At 47.8% G+C, this 18,298-nt stretch overlaps 1 protein-coding gene across 4 annotated transcripts in view; it reads left to right on the top strand.

The window, feature by feature from the left end:
* The window catches only part of inpp5b (inositol polyphosphate-5-phosphatase B), a 131,390-nt gene that overhangs the window by 96,745 nt on the left and 16,347 nt on the right, over nucleotides 1–18,298 (top strand). For all 4 annotated transcript variants that reach the window (XM_079837289.1, XM_079837290.1, XM_079837291.1 and 1 more), the window contains one exon: nucleotides 634–869. In XM_079837289.1, the coding sequence (XP_079693415.1) occupies nucleotides 634–869 (236 nt within the window). The remainder of the gene's footprint in view (nucleotides 1–633; nucleotides 870–18,298) is intronic.

Genomic DNA, 18,298 nt, shown 5'->3' with positions numbered 1-18,298 from the left:
GGCTATATAAACAAAAATATACAAAATCCACAAACGTTTTAAAAGTAAATTAACTATTAGGCCAACATTCTTGTAACTGATTTTTGCACAGCGCGCAGGATTAATTTAAATTTAAATTGGCTTATATCAATTGTACAAAAAAAAAAGAGGTAAAATTAAACGAATAAATGGGCCTAATTATATAAATAAAAATATACAGGCTATAGGCCTAGATCAAAGTTTTAAAATTAACTATTAGGCCAAAATTCTTAACTGAACTTTTGCGCAGAGTGCAAAACATAATAATAATTGCTTTCCATGATTGCATAACGAATTAACAATTCATTACCACCCGTCAGCATGTTTTAATAATTTGTTTCCTCATGTTAATTAGATCGTGGCCACATTGTCATAATCCGTTCCCTATAGTTTTAATAAAATTGGAGAACGAATTAGTTCAACGTGGCCACGATTTACTTAACCAGGGAGAACGAATTAAGAAGTTGTCCCGCGGGCCGGACTTTGGACACTCCTGTCTTACAGGTTTAAAACGACATGATGAATTAATGACTGAATTTTCATTTTTGAGTGAACTATCCCTTTAATTATCACCACGTCTAATTTGCTTTCACTTCCTGTGATGTGATTGTGTAGGCGGCAGTGTGGACATCGACCTGGAGGTGTTTGTGAACCGCTCCACAGCCCCAGAGCTGAACTCAGGTCAGCAGCAGCTGGAGGACATCCTGGTCCTGCACCTGGAGAGGGGGAAAGACTACTTCATCTCCATCACGGGCTCCTACCTGCCCAGCTGCTTCGGCTCCTCCCTGGGCACACTGTGCCTGCTGAGGGAGCCCATCCAGGAGATGCCCCTGGAGGCCGTCCATGAGCTGGTGAGATCCGCCTTCAGAGACCCAAAGCCCTGCCATCTGCCCACTGGGGGCATCCCAGTCCCATCTAGCCAGATCTTACAGAAGGTCTGGTCTCATGCTGCGTTCACACCAAACGAGAATTGAGCGTCAAAATCGCGTCTACCGCGTCTAGTTTCACGCGCAAACATTCTGAATGCATTCGCGCGTCCCGAATGCATTCAAAATGTTCGCGCGTGAAACTAGAAATCGAGCGATGGAAGCGAAATTGACGCGCGTTCAAGGCACTCCAGGAGAAATATGTCATAAAACACCTCTGCCTCTTTTCATTTTCATTAAACATATATATTAAGCATGAATAGCCACACAAATGTGGTCCAGGCAACTCCTACATTATCTTCATTGCATGTATATTTAAATATCCTTAAAATATAAAGTTATGACACTTCTCTTTGCCCTCAGTCAAAACGATTTGGCAGACAACAAAGTATAGATTCATGAGCAAAGATCGGCCGTTAGATCCACACAAGATGCTCCACTACAGGCCATCAGAGCAGCAGCAGATGCAGAAGGACTGGCTGAGGAAAGGCTGCTCTCGCTGGGGTTAATGAGCGCTGATCGCCCGCTGATCGCCTGGAGCTCACAACTCCAAAAACACAAGATTATTTTTTTTAAATAGGCGCTCTCTTTATAAATAAACCACAGATTTGAGCTTTAAACTACTACATTATCACCTGAAAAAGTCTTAAAACTACATTTTGTGACACAATAGTTGTATTTTTAAATTATGCAGGTTTTCTCATCACGTCACTTTACCACGTGACCGCAGCGAGCAGGCTCCTGATTGGTTAGCGCGGCGCGAATTGACGCCAAAGTTAAATTTTTTCAACTTGGGCGTCAGACGCGAATTCGCTTCAAACGCGTGAATGCACAAAAGCACCATTCGCGTGTAACGCGCGTATCGCTAAAGACGCTCAATTCGCGTCCAATTCGCGCCATTCGCGCCGCGGGACCTCCAGACGCGCGTCAACACGCCTTTCCATTGACTTAACATTGAAATCACTCGCGCCAGACGCTCAATTCGCGTTTGGTGTGAACGCAGCATCAGAAGGACCGCCCAGAGGCCGTTTGACTGACATGTAAAGCAACCAATCACAGTTGGTTTTGTTCTGCATCATGTTTAGGGGCGTGAAAATGTAAAGTCGCTGTCCCTAGAATAACAGACCGGCATGCAGAGAGAGAGCCAATCAGCAGTAGGGGGTGTGTCCACTCATGATGGGGGAGGAGAGAGAGAGGGAGCCAATCAGCACTAGGGGGTGTGTCCACTCATGATGGGGGAGGAGAGAGAGAGGGAGCCAATCAGCAGTAGGGGGTGTGTCCACTCATGATGGGGGAGGAGAGAGAGAGAGAGCCAATCAGCAGTAGGGGGCGTGTCCACTCATGATGGGGGAGGAGAGAGAGAGAGAGCCAATCAGCAGTAGGGGGCGTGTCCACTCATGATGGGGGAGGAGAGAGAGAGAGAGCCAATCAGCAGTAGGGGGCGTGTCCACTCATGATGGGGGAGGAGAGAGAGAGAGAGCCAATCAGCAGTAGGGGGCGTGTCCACTCATGATGGGGGAGGAGAGAGAGAGGGAGCCAATCAGCAGTAGGGGGTGTTTCCACTCATGATGGGGGAGGAGAGAGAGCCAATCAGCAGTAGGGGGCGTGTCCACTCATGATGGGGGAGGAGAGAGAGAGAGAGAGCCAATCAGCAGTAGGGGGCGTGTCCACTCATGATGGGGGAGGAGAGAGAGAGAGAGCCAATCAGCAGTAGGGGGCGTGTCCACTCATGATGGGGGAGGAGAGAGAGAGAGAGCCAATCAGCAGTAGGGGGCGTGTCCACTCATGATGGGGGAGGAGAGAGAGAGAGAGCCAATCAGCAGTAGGGGGCGTGTCCACTCATGATGGGGGAGGAGAGAGAGTGAGCCAATCAGCAGTAGGGGGTGTGTCCACTCATGATGGGGGAGGAGAGACAGAGAGAGAGCCAATCAGCAGTAGGGGGTGTGTCCACTCATGATGGGGGAGGAGAGAGAGAGAGAGCCAATCAGCAGTAGGGGGCGTGTCCACTCATGATGGGGGAGGAGAGAGAGAGAGAGCCAATCAGCAGTAGGGGGCGTGTCCACTCATGATGGGGGAGGAGAGAGAGAGAGAGCCAATCAGCAGTAGGGGGCGTGTCCACTCATGATGGGGGAGGAGAGAGAGAGAGAGCCAATCAGCAGTAGGGGGCGTGTCCACTCATGATGGGGGAGGAGAGAGAGAGGGAGCCAATCAGCAGTAGGGGGTGTTTCCACTCATGATGGGGGAGGAGAGAGAGCCAATCAGCAGTAGGGGGCGTGTCCACTCATGATGGGGGAGGAGAGAGAGAGAGAGAGCCAATCAGCAGTAGGGGGCGTGTCCACTCATGATGGGGGAGGAGAGAGAGAGAGAGCCAATCAGCAGTAGGGGGCGTGTCCACTCATGATGGGGGAGGAGAGAGAGAGAGAGCCAATCAGCAGTAGGGGGCGTGTCCACTCATGATGGGGGAGGAGAGAGAGAGAGAGCCAATCAGCAGTAGGGGGCGTGTCCACTCATGATGGGGGAGGAGAGAGAGTGAGCCAATCAGCAGTAGGGGGTGTGTCCACTCATGATGGGGGAGGAGAGACAGAGAGAGAGCCAATCAGCAGTAGGGGGTGTGTCCACTCATGATGGGGGAGGAGAGAGAGAGAGAGCCAATCAGCAGTAGGGGGCGTGTCCACTCATGATGGGGGAGGAGAGAGAGAGAGAGCCAATCAGCAGTAGGGGGCGTGTCCACTCATGATGGGGGAGGAGAGAGAGAGAGAGCCAATCAGCAGTAGGGGGCGTGTCCACTCATGATGGGGGAGGAGAGAGAGAGAGAGCCAATCAGCAGTAGGGGGCGTGTCCACTCATGATGGGGGAGGAGAGAGAGAGGGAGCCAATCAGCAGTAGGGGGTGTTTCCACTCATGATGGGGGAGGAGAGAGAGCCAATCAGCAGTAGGGGGCGTGTCCACTCATGATGGGGGAGGAGAGAGAGAGAGAGAGCCAATCAGCAGTAGGGGGCGTGTCCACTCATGATGGGGGAGGAGAGAGAGAGAGAGCCAATCAGCAGTAGGGGGCGTGTCCACTCATGATGGGGGAGGAGAGAGAGAGAGAGCCAATCAGCAGTAGGGGGCGTGTCCACTCATGATGGGGGAGGAGAGAGAGAGAGAGCCAATCAGCAGTAGGGGGCGTGTCCACTCATGATGGGGGAGGAGAGAGAGTGAGCCAATCAGCAGTAGGGGGTGTGTCCACTCATGATGGGGGAGGAGAGACAGAGAGAGAGCCAATCAGCAGTAGGGGGTGTGTCCACTCATGATGGGGGAGGAGAGAGAGAGTGAGCCAATCAGCAGTAGGGGGTGTGTCCACTCATGATGGGGGAGGAGAGAGAGAGAGAGAGCCAATCAGCAGTAGGGGGTGTGTCCACTCATGATGGGGGAGGAGAGAGAGAGAGCCAATCAGCAGTAGGGGGTGTGTCCACTCATGATGGGGGAGGAGAGAGAGAGAGAGAGCCAATCAGCAGTAGGGGGCGTGTCCCCTCATGATGGGGGAGGAGAGAGAGAGAGAGTCAATCAGCAGTAGGGGGTGTGTCCACTCATGATGGGGGAGGAGAGAGAGAGAGCCAATCAGCAGTAGGGGGCGTGTCCACTCATGATGGGGGAGGAGAGAGAGAGAGCCAATAAGCAGTAGGGGGCGTGTCCACTCATGATGGGGGAGGAGAGAGAGAGAGAGCCAATCAGCAGTAGGGGGCGTGTCCACTCATGATGGGGGAGGAGAGAGAGAGAGAGCCAATCAGCAGTAGGGGGCGTGTCCACTCATGATGGGGAAGGAGAGAGAGAGAGAGCCAATCAGCAGTAGGGGGCGTGTCCACTCATGATGGGGGAGGAGAGAGAGAGAGCCAATCAGCAGTAGGGGGCGTGTCCACTCATGATGGGGGAGGAGAGAGAGCCAATCAGCAGTAGGGGGCGTGTCCACTCATGATGGGGGAGGAGAGAGAGCCAATCAGCAGTAGGGGGCGTGTCCACTCATGATGGGGGAGGGGAGAGAGAGAGAGAGCCAATCAGCAGTAGGGGGCGTGTCCACTCATGATGGGGGAGGAAAGAGAGAGAGGGAGCCAATCAGCAGTAGGGGGTGTGTCCACTAGGGATGGGCGATATCTTATCGTTTGCGATATACCGGTAAAAATTCGCCCCACGATAAGAATTTGTCTTCCCGCGATAATAACGATAAAGCCTAGTTGATAGCGCGACCCATCCGCACCGTGCCACCGCCGGCCGTCTCTTGATGCCCTAAGCGTTATTACTTTATGATGGCCGCGGTGGCTGCGTTCGTCACTCTGTATGGCTGAACGGGGGTTGGAGAGAGATTGTCTTGTGGTGCCCCCGCAGCACTCAGTGCTCTACGCACAGCGCGTGATGGGAGCGGCGGCACTGAATCTGCATCTCACATGCAGAGCGAAAACAACTATGGCGGAAGCTGCGGAAGAGTTCATAGCTAAACGAGGGGCTACCTGAGGGTAATCTGAACCTGTACATACAGATGTATTTTCACTCGCTGAACACTTGGACTGAGCGCTTAAGAGATTCGCTCTGTCTCAATCGATCGGTAAAGCATACTATTTCAGTTCATCTCAATAAATGCGCAGTGTATTTGACGCACATTAAACACTAGTGTGAGGCGCGACTGAGAGCGCTCAGTGTTTCACACACACTCAAAGAGAGAGCGAGAGAGACTTACACAACACAGAATTGACGTGCTACATGTAAACAATATCCTTTGTTGTATTTTCCTGTAAAATAATGGCGTTTATTTGGAATTATTCAGCCTTTCGTGAACAGGAAGAAACGAATGCACAAACGGGAATCTCATTGGCTGGCGTGCACCTATTACTGCGCCTGTTTTGATTTCAGCAAATCAGTTTGAATGAGCGCTGACAACGTGATTAATATTCATGAACCCAGAAGCTCTTTATTCCTTAGTGCAGTTTATTTTTATTAGTAGAAGAATTCGTGGTATTATCTTATCAACTCAAATTACTGAAGTTCTATCATTAAATCATTATTTTCAACTTTTTTGTAATCTGAAGACATTTTTGGGATAATTACTTTTGCTGTTTCTGCTATTTTTACCACTGTTTGCACCATGTATGAATAAATGCAGAATCGGTTTACATGTAAAACTTGTCATTGATTTCAAAATTATTATTATTTGTATTGTGTGATGTTTTTTTTTTTTTAGCACAGTTGCACTATTTAAACATTACCTGCACTTTTACAAAGACAATTATATCTGCAACTTTTCCATTTCTGAAAAGGCTGGTGTGGAATTTTACATAAAAAAAAAAAATTTAATTAAATTATATATATATATATATATATATATATATATATATATATATATATATATATATATATATATATATATATATATATATATATATATATATATATATATATATATATATATAAATTATTATTATTATTTTTTTTTCATTATTTTTTTTCATGTATTATAGGAGCCTATATTTGATGACATGTACGTTTTACTTTAGATCATTGTTTGTTTTTCTGAAACTCGCAAGAATGCATGCAGCTTTCACTTAAAATCCAAAAACATGGGAAATGATACTACATTTATCGTCATTGATATCGTTATCGCAATAAATACTAGAAAATATCGGGATAAATTTTTAAGGCCATATCGCCCATCCCTATGAACCAATGTCCAAAAACACTGACTAAGATTAAATTAACATGCATTATTGTTGACGAAAAAGGACGAGACTAAAATGTTTTGCATAAAATAAAATCTCTCTTCATTTTCGTCTACAATCGTCTCTACTTTTTCGTACATGTGAATGGCTTAAGCGGATACACGACAGCTTCACTGTACAGGTGTGCATTGATTATTACATCAACCATATTTACAGGTTCATTATATTATGGAGAGTGATGGAGATCAACATTGTGAACATTAATTTTAATGTTTTTCTTGTATTTAGCCTCAGGTATTCCTTACTAATTGCTCACACTCATACTCATTGGTGGTCAAATGTGACCATTCACCTTAAATATTTTTAAAATAAATAGCCTATATTTTAGTTCAATAATATTTAGCGAACAGGTCTACCTGTGCAACTCCGAAGTGGTCCCATATCAGCTGGACGCTCCGGGGGTGGAGTCGCCATTCGCCCGGAGGTGTCGACTGGCGAGAGAGCTCGTCGGCTGTCTGGTTCAGCGCACCTGGGATGTGAATGGCACGAAGTGACCTCACAAACTTCTGACTCCACAGGAGGAGATGGCGGGCGAGCCGGAGCATGCAACGGGAGCGTAGACCACCCTGACGGTTGATGTACGCAACGGCCGCAGTGCTGTCCGAACGGACCAGTACGTGCTTGTCCCGAAGCGGTTTCTTGAACCGGGCCAGGGCAAGACGTACCGCCAGTAACTCTAGGCAATTGATATGCCAACGCAGTTGGGGCCCCGTCCACAGACCCGAAACTGCGTGCCCGTTGTACGTGGCCCCCCAGCCCGTGGATGAGGCATCCGTGAAGACCACAGCATGCCTCGACACCTGTTCTAAGGACACTCCGGCCCGGAGAAACGAGGGGTCTGACCACGGACTGAAGGTTTGGCGACAGTAAGGAGTAACTAGGACCCGGTACTGACCGCTCTGCCACGCCCATCTCGGGACTCGGTCGTGCAACCAGCGTTGAAGCGGTCTCATATGAAGCAATCCGAGCGGCGTTACCGCGGCTGCAGATGCCATATGCCCCAGGAGCCTCTGAAAGAATTTCAGTGGGACCGCTGTCCTGCCTTTGAACGTATTCAAGCAGTTCAACACTGACCGGACGCGCTCTGGAGTGAGGCGCGCTGTCCGGCTGACCGAATCCAGCTCCATACCGAGATAAGAGATCCTCTGCGCGGGGCAGAGTTTGCTCTTCTCTCGGTTGACCCGAAGTCCCAACAGGCTGAGGTGACTGAGCACCATGTCCCTGTGTTCGCACAACTGCTCCCGAGACTGGGCGAGTATGAGCCAGTCGTCGAGATAGTTGAGTAAGCGAACGCCGCGTTCTCTGAGCGGAACAATGGCTGCCTCGACGACCTTCGTGAAGACGCGAGGCGACAGGGACAGCCCGAAGGGCAAGACTTTGTACTGATATGCCCTCCCCTCGAACGCAAAGCGCAGGAACGGTCTGTGTCGAGGAAGGATAGAGACATGAAAGTACGCGTCCTTAGGTCGATCGCTGCGAACCAATCTCGGGGACGGATGCATTGGAAAATGCGTTTCTGCGTTAACATTTTGAACGGAAGCTTGTGCAGGGCCCGATTCAGAATGCGCAGGTCCAAGATTGGCCTTAACCCACCCCCTTTCTTGGGTACAATGAAGTAGGGGCTGTAGAACCCCGACCTCATATCGGCAGGAGGAACCGGCTCGACCGCGCCCTTCGCCAGCAGGACATCGATCTCGGACCGCAAGACATGGGCATCGCTGCTCCGCACGGAGGTGAAGAGGATGCCCTTGTACTTGGGAGGCCGGCGTGCGAATTGAATCGCATAGCCGAGTCTGATGGTACGGATGAGCCAGCGAGACGGCCTGGGGAGACCTAGCCAGGCCCCCAGAGACCGAACTAGCGGGACCAACGGCACCACAGACGTACCCGGGGTGAGGCAGCGAGGTGGAGTATTCAGACCCGACTCGGGAGGCCCGGAGGCGGCCCGGAGTGTTGTCTGAATACTCCAGGTGGGGCAGAGAGTGGGTGAGAAGGCCCGGGGGCGTCCTCGGTGCCCACTCTGCTGCCCCCTGGCGAGGGGTGAGAGGGAAGGAAAGGAGTGGCAAGGCCCGGGGGCGTCGCGCACTGCCAACCTGTCCCTCTCGGGGCTCAGGGAGGGAAGAAACTGCTCTTTTATTGAGAATGTGGGTACCGCTGGACCCCGGAGGGCCAGCGGCAGGATGTTTCCGGTACCAGTCTTGACATTCTCCCCCCGGTCCTCCTCCGGGGGGAGGAGGGGTGCGGACACCACCTCCCCTGGAGCAGCTCCTCTTCTCCCTGGGCTCCCCGTGTCAGGGCCGCTTGCCCTTGCGCTTGCCTGCCGACTTCGCGGGCCCCGACACGGGTTGGGCGGCACCCTGACGGCCGGCACCCTGCTTCCCCGATGGTGGAGGCTGCTGCTTGGGTTTAGCAGGGGCGGAGGCGGCCGCAGGGGGACGCCCTCGGCGACGAGCAGGCGGAGGTGCAGCCGGCGACTGGGTGGAGGCAGCAGCAGGTCGCCGGGGCAGGATGTTCTTGATGGCCTCCGTCTGCTTCTGTGCCACCGAGAACTGCTGGGCGAAGCTCTCGATGGCGTCGCCGAAGAGGCCGGCCTGACAGACAGGGGCGTTGAGGAACCGCACTTTGTCGGTCTCACGCATATCTGCCAGGTTCAGCCAAAGGTGGCGTTCCTGGACCACCAGAGTGGACATCGCCCGACCCAGGGTGCGTGCGGCAACTTTCGTCGCCCGGAGGGCGAGGTCCGTTGCGGTACGCAGTTCCTGCATAACCCCTGGGTCTTTTTTTCTTTTTTTCTTTTTTTTTTTGCTCTTTGAGGGACATCCACGTAACCCTTAGCCGCGCCTCCATCGAGGGTAGTGAGGACGGAGGAACTCGCTGATCGTGCACGAGCGCTGTAGGGCGCCGTCCACGACTTCGTGAGCTCCTGATGCACTTCCGGAAAGAATGGTACTGGGGCGGGGCGCTGAGAACCAGCACGGGCCGTCCCGAGATACCAATCGTCCAACCGCGAGGGTTCGGGACACGGTGGAGGGTTCCACTCGAGCCCGACACTCGCGGCGGCCCGGGAAAGCATAGCCGTGAGCTCTGGATCAGACTCGGCAACGGTGCCACACCCGAAGGGGGCAACGCAGCCGAATCCTCATCTCCAGAGTCCATTAGCTCGTCCCCCGATGCAGCTATCGATAACATGTCCTCAGCAGGAGCCCCGAAAGAAACGGGTGGCCCCCCATGGGAAGGACCACCGCGATCTTCCGGGAACTGCGCCGGCGCAGCGGAGGGGGGAGGGGCCCGAGCAGCCTGTTGACTGGGCGGGGTTGCCCTGACCGTCACCCTCAGATCTCCACCAAAGGTATCAGCCAAAGTAGCAGCCCTCTGCTTTGCAGCGGGAGGACCACTAGATCGGGGGATACGCAATGGGACTCCGCCCCTTTTGAGGTATTGGAGCCTAGACCGTAGCACTGCGATGGTCATGTTCGCGCAGTGCGAACATGACTCATCCACGAAAGCCGCCTCTGCGTGCTGAACGCCCAAACACGAGAGACAGCGATCGTGTCCGTCAACTGGGGACAGAAATCGACGGCATCCAGAAACACACGGTTTGAATGACATCTTGAAAAAGACGCAGGGTCAAACCGTGTTGCTCTTTTAGTGAGAGAAAAAAACGCTCCGACAGTGCCGAGGCACACAGGGGAAATGGCCGCGGCTCACAGCAGTTCAAAGGTGCAAGCCCGCTGTGAGCACTCAATGAGAAAACGCCCAGCGAGCTGTGGAAACAGCTGTTTGTTTTCTTCGGAGTCTCGCGACCACCGCTGCAAGGCACCGTCACACCGACACTGGACCGGAACAGGTAGGACTTTTCTTCTCTCCGCTCGTAAGATGAAAAAACTCTCCGTAGGAACACCAGAATACTGAATGCTCGGCTCCGAAGTTGAAAGCGGTATGCGGCACTTCCACTTCCTTATTTATACCCGCAACGCGGGGCGGTGCGTGGAATGCGTGATCGCATGCCAATGTTTATTGGCTCGTTTTTAATTACTCGAAGTAGGTCGGTCTCTGAAAACAGATCCCAATTCGTCGGTCAGTTCCGACGTACATCGAACGTGACCGACTGAAAGGGAACATTATATTATGGAGAGTGATGGAGATCAACATTGTGAACATTAATTTTAATGTTTTTCTTGTATTTAGCCTCAGGTATTCCTTACTAATTGCTCACACTCATACTCATTGGTGGTCAAATGTGACCATTCACCTTAAATATTTTTAAAATAAATAGCCTATATTTTAGTTCAATAATATATTTTGAGGAGATCTTTTGGTACTAAATACTATTGTGCAATAATTATGGTCCATTAATGACCACTTAAAAATGTTTTCTTCTAATATTTGTATTATTTATATTACAATTAGTGCAGTAATTAAGGTTAAAATAGAGAATTCCAATGCAAAGAGACAAATTAGAGTTATTAGATTGTGGCTGGAATAATAATAATAATGTTCATTTGTAATGCCATTATTGGTGCCTGTATGGCTCTTTAATAAATATACATGTAGTCTGGTTGCTCAAAAAAGTATTGCAGATCATAACTGCTTACTTATTTGTAAAATTTAATAGTGAATAGTAATGAATGCAAGCTAATATAATTTAACCCCCAAAAAGTTTAAAATAGTGCTAAAAGGCAAAGTTATTTTCCCTTGTGTACAGTAGGCTATATACATATGAATTCATACTGAATCAAGATCGAAATCTATATTTGTGCCCATCTTCTCATAAGCTAATGCTGATTTTAGGCATCTTTGCTGTAAATCAACCAGTTAGCTTTGGTGTTATTGCTTATTGCACAAACATTATGCAGGTTTTATATATATTTATGTAACTTATTTTGCCACACAATATATTGAGTTGTCTTTTGACTAAAACTAGACTAAGACTTTTAGTCGACTAAAACTTGACTAGCAAAAAAAGATATGTGAATGACTAAATATGACTAAAACTAACAAGGACATTAGAAAAATAGGTGACAAAATTAACAATACAAATAATGATGGATATTATTGAATTTACTGCACATGCAGTTAACACATTTAATCTTGCGCTTTTGCCACAGAAATGCACTTGACAGTAAAGCACTGATTTTGAGCTAGGATGCATTAAAGTGAATTTACTGCTATTAAATCCTGTCATCATTTACTCACCCTCATGTCGCTCCAAACCTGTTTGACTTCTGTGAAACACAAAAGAAGATGTTTTAAAGAATGCTGGCAACCAAACCACAGGCTACCATTGAATATTGTAAGGACAAAAAAACAGACTCAAATGGTTTTCTTTTGTTACACAGAAAGAAACTCATTCCGGTTTGGAATGACATTAGGGTGAGTTAACGATCACATTATAGGTTGAACTTTAAAAACAATCATATTTTAGAGTTAACAACACCTCCTTTATGTAAGACCTCCTTCATGAGGCTCTCAATGAAAGAACATTTTCATTAGAACCATTAAAAAGTTCACAATACATTTAAAGAGAAAAAAGCGTTGTGCTTAATTCATGGGATCCAGTTTTGTTGAACTATCCTTTAATTAGCCTAATGACATTTCATTTATAGCTTAACTGTAAGATCATGGTAGTCACAGGTAAAACCATGCTCCTCATTACCATGGGTTTCTAAAATAAGTCAATAATAATAAACAAAACATATTGTAAACACGTGTAGAAAATACGAAAACAGCCTCGATAAAAGTGATTTATATTCTGCAATATTTAATGTAAGTAATAATAGCAACATTTTTAATAAATACTTTTATTACATTTATTAAGTAGCTGCAAGGTCAATTATTATAAAGGTGTGGTTGTGCTAGATTGATAAGTTTGTAGTTGTGTTTACTGGCGTTTTCCAGTTTACCTCGTCATGAACCACAGAACCTGTAATGTTTCCATCTCACACGACTGTATCAAACTCAATGCAGAGTCATAAACACTGGCACGTTCATCACTTCAGGGTTCACACGCTTCTTGAAAGTACTTGAAAACAAACACAGGTCCTTGAAAGTGCTTGAATTAAAGAGCACCTATCATGGCATTTAAAATGTTCAAAATATTGTTTTAGAAGTCCCCAACAACAGTTTTGCATGCATGCAATGACAAAAAAGACTTTAGTGTTCTTATAATATGCATTTATTTTTACCTGTTTTGACAGCGATTCTCAAATGATTCCTTTAGTGATTCACTTTTCAAAACCCCGCCTTTACGTGACGCTAATCTGCGGTGATTGGTCCGATGACCCAGTCAGTTGTGATTGGTTTAGTCTGTGCAGATATTCTCGGAAACGGAACGCCCATCAAAGTCTTATAATGACAGTAATTTGTTAATATGTGTCAGGAGTTATGAATATGAAAACCGCGTCGGTACTGTTTGATTGTAATATGAGCCTCAGCTGCTCTCATTCATAAAAAAACTCCTCACGAAGACTCGCGACAAATCAACATCCCTCAGGGCTTTTAGTTCAAAAGTGTGCAGATGAGGAGACATATTGATAGATTCTCATATGTCTGTGTCAAATTTCTAAACAGAGGAGTATTTTTTATTCAATACTTCCTCAAAATGGGCAGAAATAGCCTAATCATGAGCGATTGAGTCTCTTATGTGTTGTTTTCAGCTCATCCTGGCAGCCGGAGGGCGCTCTGTGCACATGTAGTCCATATATGGTACAGACAGACGAAGAAGAACCATGTGCCATAATAAAAGTCCATAATAAAAGCTTCCTGAGATCGCGAAACATACATTTGACGACTAATAATAAACACTCAATCGCGACGATGTATGGTTTGTCTTCAAGCCACTTAGTCTTCAAATGCTCATCCTTGGGCAGATGAAAGAAGTTTGCTTTTGAGTCGCACTTCAGAACAGCGTCTCGTGGCCATGATGTTTTCTAGTTTTCACTGGCGTCTCGTCTCCATGATGTTTTCTAGTTTTCACTGGCGTCTCGTCTCCATGATGTTTTCTAGTTTTCACTGGCGTCTCGTCTCCATGATGTTTTCTAGTTTTCACTGGCGTCTCGTGGCCATGATGTTTTCTAGTTTTCACTGGCGTCTCGTGGCCATGATGTTTTCTAGTTTTCACTGGCGTCTCGTCTCCATGATGTTTTCTAGTTTTCACTGGCGTCTCGTCTCCATGATGTTTTCTAGTTTTCACTGGCGTCTCGTCGCCATGATGTTTTCTAGTTTTCTCTGGTGTCTCGTCTCCATGATGTTTTCTAGTTTTCACTGGCGTCTCGTGGCCATGATGTTTTCTAGTTTTCACTGGCGTCTCGTGGCCATGATGTTTTCTAGTTTTCACTGGCGTCTCGTCTCCATGATGTTTTCTAGCTTTCACTGGCGTCTCGTCTCCATGATGTTTTCTAGCTTTCACTGGCGTCTCGTCTCCATGATGTTTTCTAGTTTTCACTGGCGTCTCGTCTCCATGATGTTTTCTAGTGTTCACTGGCGTCTCGTCTCCATGATGTTTTCTAGTGTTCACTGGCGTCTCGTCTCCATGATGTTTTCTAGTGTTCACTGGCGTCTCGTCTCCATGATGTTTTCTAGTTTTCACTGGCGTCTCGTCTCCATGATGTTTTCTAGTTTTCACTGGCGTCTCGTCTCCATGATGTTTTCTAGTGTTCACTGGCGTCTCGTCTCCATGATGTTTTCTAGTTTTCACTGGCGTCTCGTCTCCATGATGTTTTCTAGTTTTCACTGGCGTCTCGTGGCCATGATGTTTTCTAGTTTTCACTGGCGTCTCGTGGCCATGATGTTTTCTAGTTTTCACTGGCGTCTCGTCTCCATGATGTTTTCTAGTGTTCACTGGCGTCTCGTCTCCATGATGTTTTCTAGTGTTCACTGGCGTCTCGTGGCCATGATGTTTTCTAGTTTTCACTGGCGTCTCGTCTCCATGATGTTTTCTAGTGTTCACTGGCGTCTCGTCTCCATGATGTTTTCTAGTTTTCACTGGCGTCTCGTCTCCATGATGTTTTCTAGTTTTCACTGGCGTCTCGTCTCCATGATGTTTTCTAGTTTTCACTGGCGTCTCGTCTCCATGATGTTTTCTAGTTTTCACTGGCGTCTCGTCTCCATGATGTTTTCTAGTTTTCACTGGCGTCTCGTCTCCATGATGTTTTCTAGTTTTCACTGGCGTCTCGTGGCCATGATGTTTTCTAGTTTTCACTGGCGTCTCGTCTCCATGGTGTTTTCTAGTGTTCACTGGCGTCTCGTGGCCATGATGTTTTCTAGTTTTCACTGGCGTCTCGTGGCCATGATGTTTTCTAGTTTTCACTGGCGTCTCGTGGCCATGATGTTTTCTAGTCTTCACTGGCGTCTCGTCTCCATGATGTTTTCTAGTTTTCACTGGCGTCTCGTCTCCATGATGTTTTCTAGTTTTCACTGGCGTCTCGTGGCCATGATGTTTTCTAGTCTTCACTGGCGTCTCGTCTCCATGATGTTTTCTAGTTTTCACTGGCGTCTCGTCTCCATGATGTTTTCTAGTTTTCACTGGCGTCTCGTCTCCATGATGTTTTCTAGTTTTCACTGGCGTCTCGTGGCCATGATGTTTTCACTGGCGTCTCGTGGCCATGATGTTTTCTAGTCTTCACTGGCGTCTCGTCTCCATGATGTTTTCTAGTGTTCACTGGCGTCTCGTGGCCATGATGTTTTCTAGTGTTCACTGGCGTCTCGTCTCCATGATGTTTTCTAGTTTTCACTGGCGTCTCGTCTCCATGATGTTTTCTAGTCTTCACTGGCGTCTCGTCTCCATGATGTTTTCTAGTGTTCACTGGCGTCTCGTGGCCATGATGTTTTCTAGTGTTCACTGGCGTCTCGTGGCCATGATGTTTTCTAGTTTTCACTGGCGTCTCGTCTCCATGATGTTTTCTAGTTTTCACTGGCGTCTCGTCTCCATGATGTTTTCTAGTGTTCACTGGCGTCTCGTGGCCATGATGTTTTCTAGTGTTCACTGGCGTCTCGTCTCCATGATGTTTTCTAGTTTTCACTGGCGTCTCGTCTTCATGATGTTTTCTAGTTTTCACTGGCGTCTCGTCTCCATGATGTTTTCTAGTCTTCACTGGCGTCTCGTCTCCATGATGTTTTCTAGTCTTCACTGGCGTCTCGTCTCCATGATGTTTTCTAGTTTTCACTGGCGTCTCGTCTCCATGATGTTTTCTAGTGTTCACTGGCGTCTCGTCTCCATGATGTTTTCTAGTTTTCACTGGCGTCTCGTCTCCATGATGTTTTCTAGTCTTCACTGGCGTCTCGTCTCCATGATGTTTTCTAGTGTTCACTGGCGTCTCGTCTCCATGATGTTTTCTAGTTTTCACTGGCGTCTCGTCTTCATGATGTTTTCTAGTTTTCACTGGCGTCTCGTCTCCATGATGTTTTCTAGTCTTCACTGGCGTCTCGTCTCCATGATGTTTTCTAGTGTTCACTGGCGTCTCGTCTCCATGATGTTTTCTAGTTTTCACTGGCGTCTCGTCTTCATGATGTTTTCTAGTCTTCACTGGCGTCTCGTCTCCATGATGTTTTCTAGTGTTCACTGGCGTCTCGTCTCCATGATGTTTTCTAGTTTTCACTGGCGTCTCGTCTTCATGATGTTTTCTAGTTTTCACTGGCGTCTCGTCTCCATGATGTTTTCTAGTTTTCACTGGCGTCTCGTGGCCATGATGTTTTCTAGTGTTCACTGGCGTCTCGTCTCCATGATGTTTTCTAGTTTTCACTGGCGTCTCGTGGCCATGATGTTTTCTAGTGTTCACTGGCGTCTCGTCTCCATGATGTTTTCTAGTGTTCACTGGCGTCTCGTGGCCATGATGTTTTCTAGTTTTCACTGGCGTCTCGTCTCCATGATGTTTTCTAGTTTTCACTGGCGTCTCGTCTCCATGATGTTTTCTAGTTTTCACTGGCGTCTCGTCTCCATGATGTTTTCTAGTTTTCACTGGCGTCTCGTCTCCATGATGTTTTCTAGTTTTCACTGGCGTCTCGTGGCCATGATGTTTTCTAGTTTTCACTGGCGTCTCGTGGCCATGATGTTTTCTAGCTTTCACTGGCGTCTCGTCTCCATGATGTTTTCTAGTTTTCACTGGCGTCTCGTCTCCATGATGTTTTCTAGTTTTCACTGGCGTCTCGTCTCCATGATGTTTTCTAGTCTTCACTGGCGTCTCGTGGCCATGATGTTTTCTAGCTTTCACTGGCGTCTCGTGGCCATGATGTTTTCTAGTTTTCACTGGCGTCTCGTCTCCATGATGTTTTCTAGTTTTCACTGGCGTCTCGTCTCCATGATGTTTTCTAGTCTTCACTGGCGTCTCGTGGCCATGATGTTTTCTAGTGTTCACTGGCGTCTCGTCTCCATGATGTTTTCTAGTTTTCACTGGCGTCTCGTGGCCATGATGTTTTCTAGTTTTCACTGGCGTCTCGTCTCCATGATGTTTTCTAGTTTTCACTGGCGTCTCGTCTCCATGATGTTTTCTAGTGTTCACTGGCGTCTCGTGGCCATGATGTTTTCTAGTTTTCACTGGCGTCTCGTGGCCATGATGTTTTCTAGTTTTCACTGGCGTCTCGTGGCCATGATGTTTTCTAGTTTTCACTGGCGTCTCGTCTCCATGATGTTTTCTAGTTTTCACTGGCGTCTCGTCTCCATGATGTTTTCTAGTGTTCACTGGCGTCTCGTGGCCATGATGTTTTCTAGTTTTCACTGGCGTCTCGTCTCCATGATGTTTTCTAGTGTTCACTGGCGTCTCGTGGCCATGATGTTTTCTAGTTTTCACTGGCGTCTCGTGGCCATGATGTTTTCTAGTTTTCACTGGCGTCTCGTGGCCATGATGTTTTCTAGTTTTCACTGGCGTCTCGTCTCCATGATGTTTTCTAGTTTTCACTGGCGTCTCGTCTCCATGATGTTTTCTAGTTTTCACTGGCGTCTCGTGGCCATGATGTTTTCTAGTTTTCACTGGCGTCTCGTGGCCATGATGTTTTCTAGTCTTCACTGGCGTCTCGTCTCCATGATGTTTTCTAGTTTTCACTGGCGTCTCGTCTCCATGATGTTTTCTAGTTTTCACTGGCGTCTCGTCTCCATGATGTTTTCTAGTTTTCACTGGCGTCTCGTGGCCATGATGTTTTCTAGTTTTCACTGGCGTCTCGTGGCCATGATGTTTTCTAGTTTTCACTGGCGTCTCGTCTCCATGATGTTTTCTAGTTTTCACTGGCGTCTCGTCTCCATGATGTTTTCTAGTTTTCACTGGCGTCTCGTGGCCATGATGTTTTCTAGTTTTCACTGGCGTCTCGTGGCCATGATGTTTTCTAGTCTTCACTGGCGTCTCGTGGCCATGATGTTTTCTAGTCTTCACTGGCGTCTCGTCTCCATGATGTTTTCTAGTTTTCACTGGCGTCTCGTCTCCATGATGTTTTCTAGTTTTCACTGGCGTCTCGTCTCCATGATGTTTTCTAGTTTTCACTGGCGTCTCGTGGCCATGATGTTTTCTAGTTTTCACTGGCGTCTCGTGGCCATGATGTTTTCTAGTTTTCACTGGCGTCTCGTGGCCATGATGTTTTCTAGTCTTCACTGGCGTCTCGTCTCCATGATGTTTTCTAGTT

The sequence above is a fragment of the Gobio gobio genome (assembly GCF_949357685.1).
Source record: "Gobio gobio genome assembly, chromosome: 15".
NCBI classification, from domain to species: Eukaryota; Metazoa; Chordata; class Actinopteri; order Cypriniformes; family Gobionidae; genus Gobio; species Gobio gobio.
Note: the sequence above shows the minus strand (reverse complement) of the source record. Positions and strands in the feature narration are given on the sequence as shown.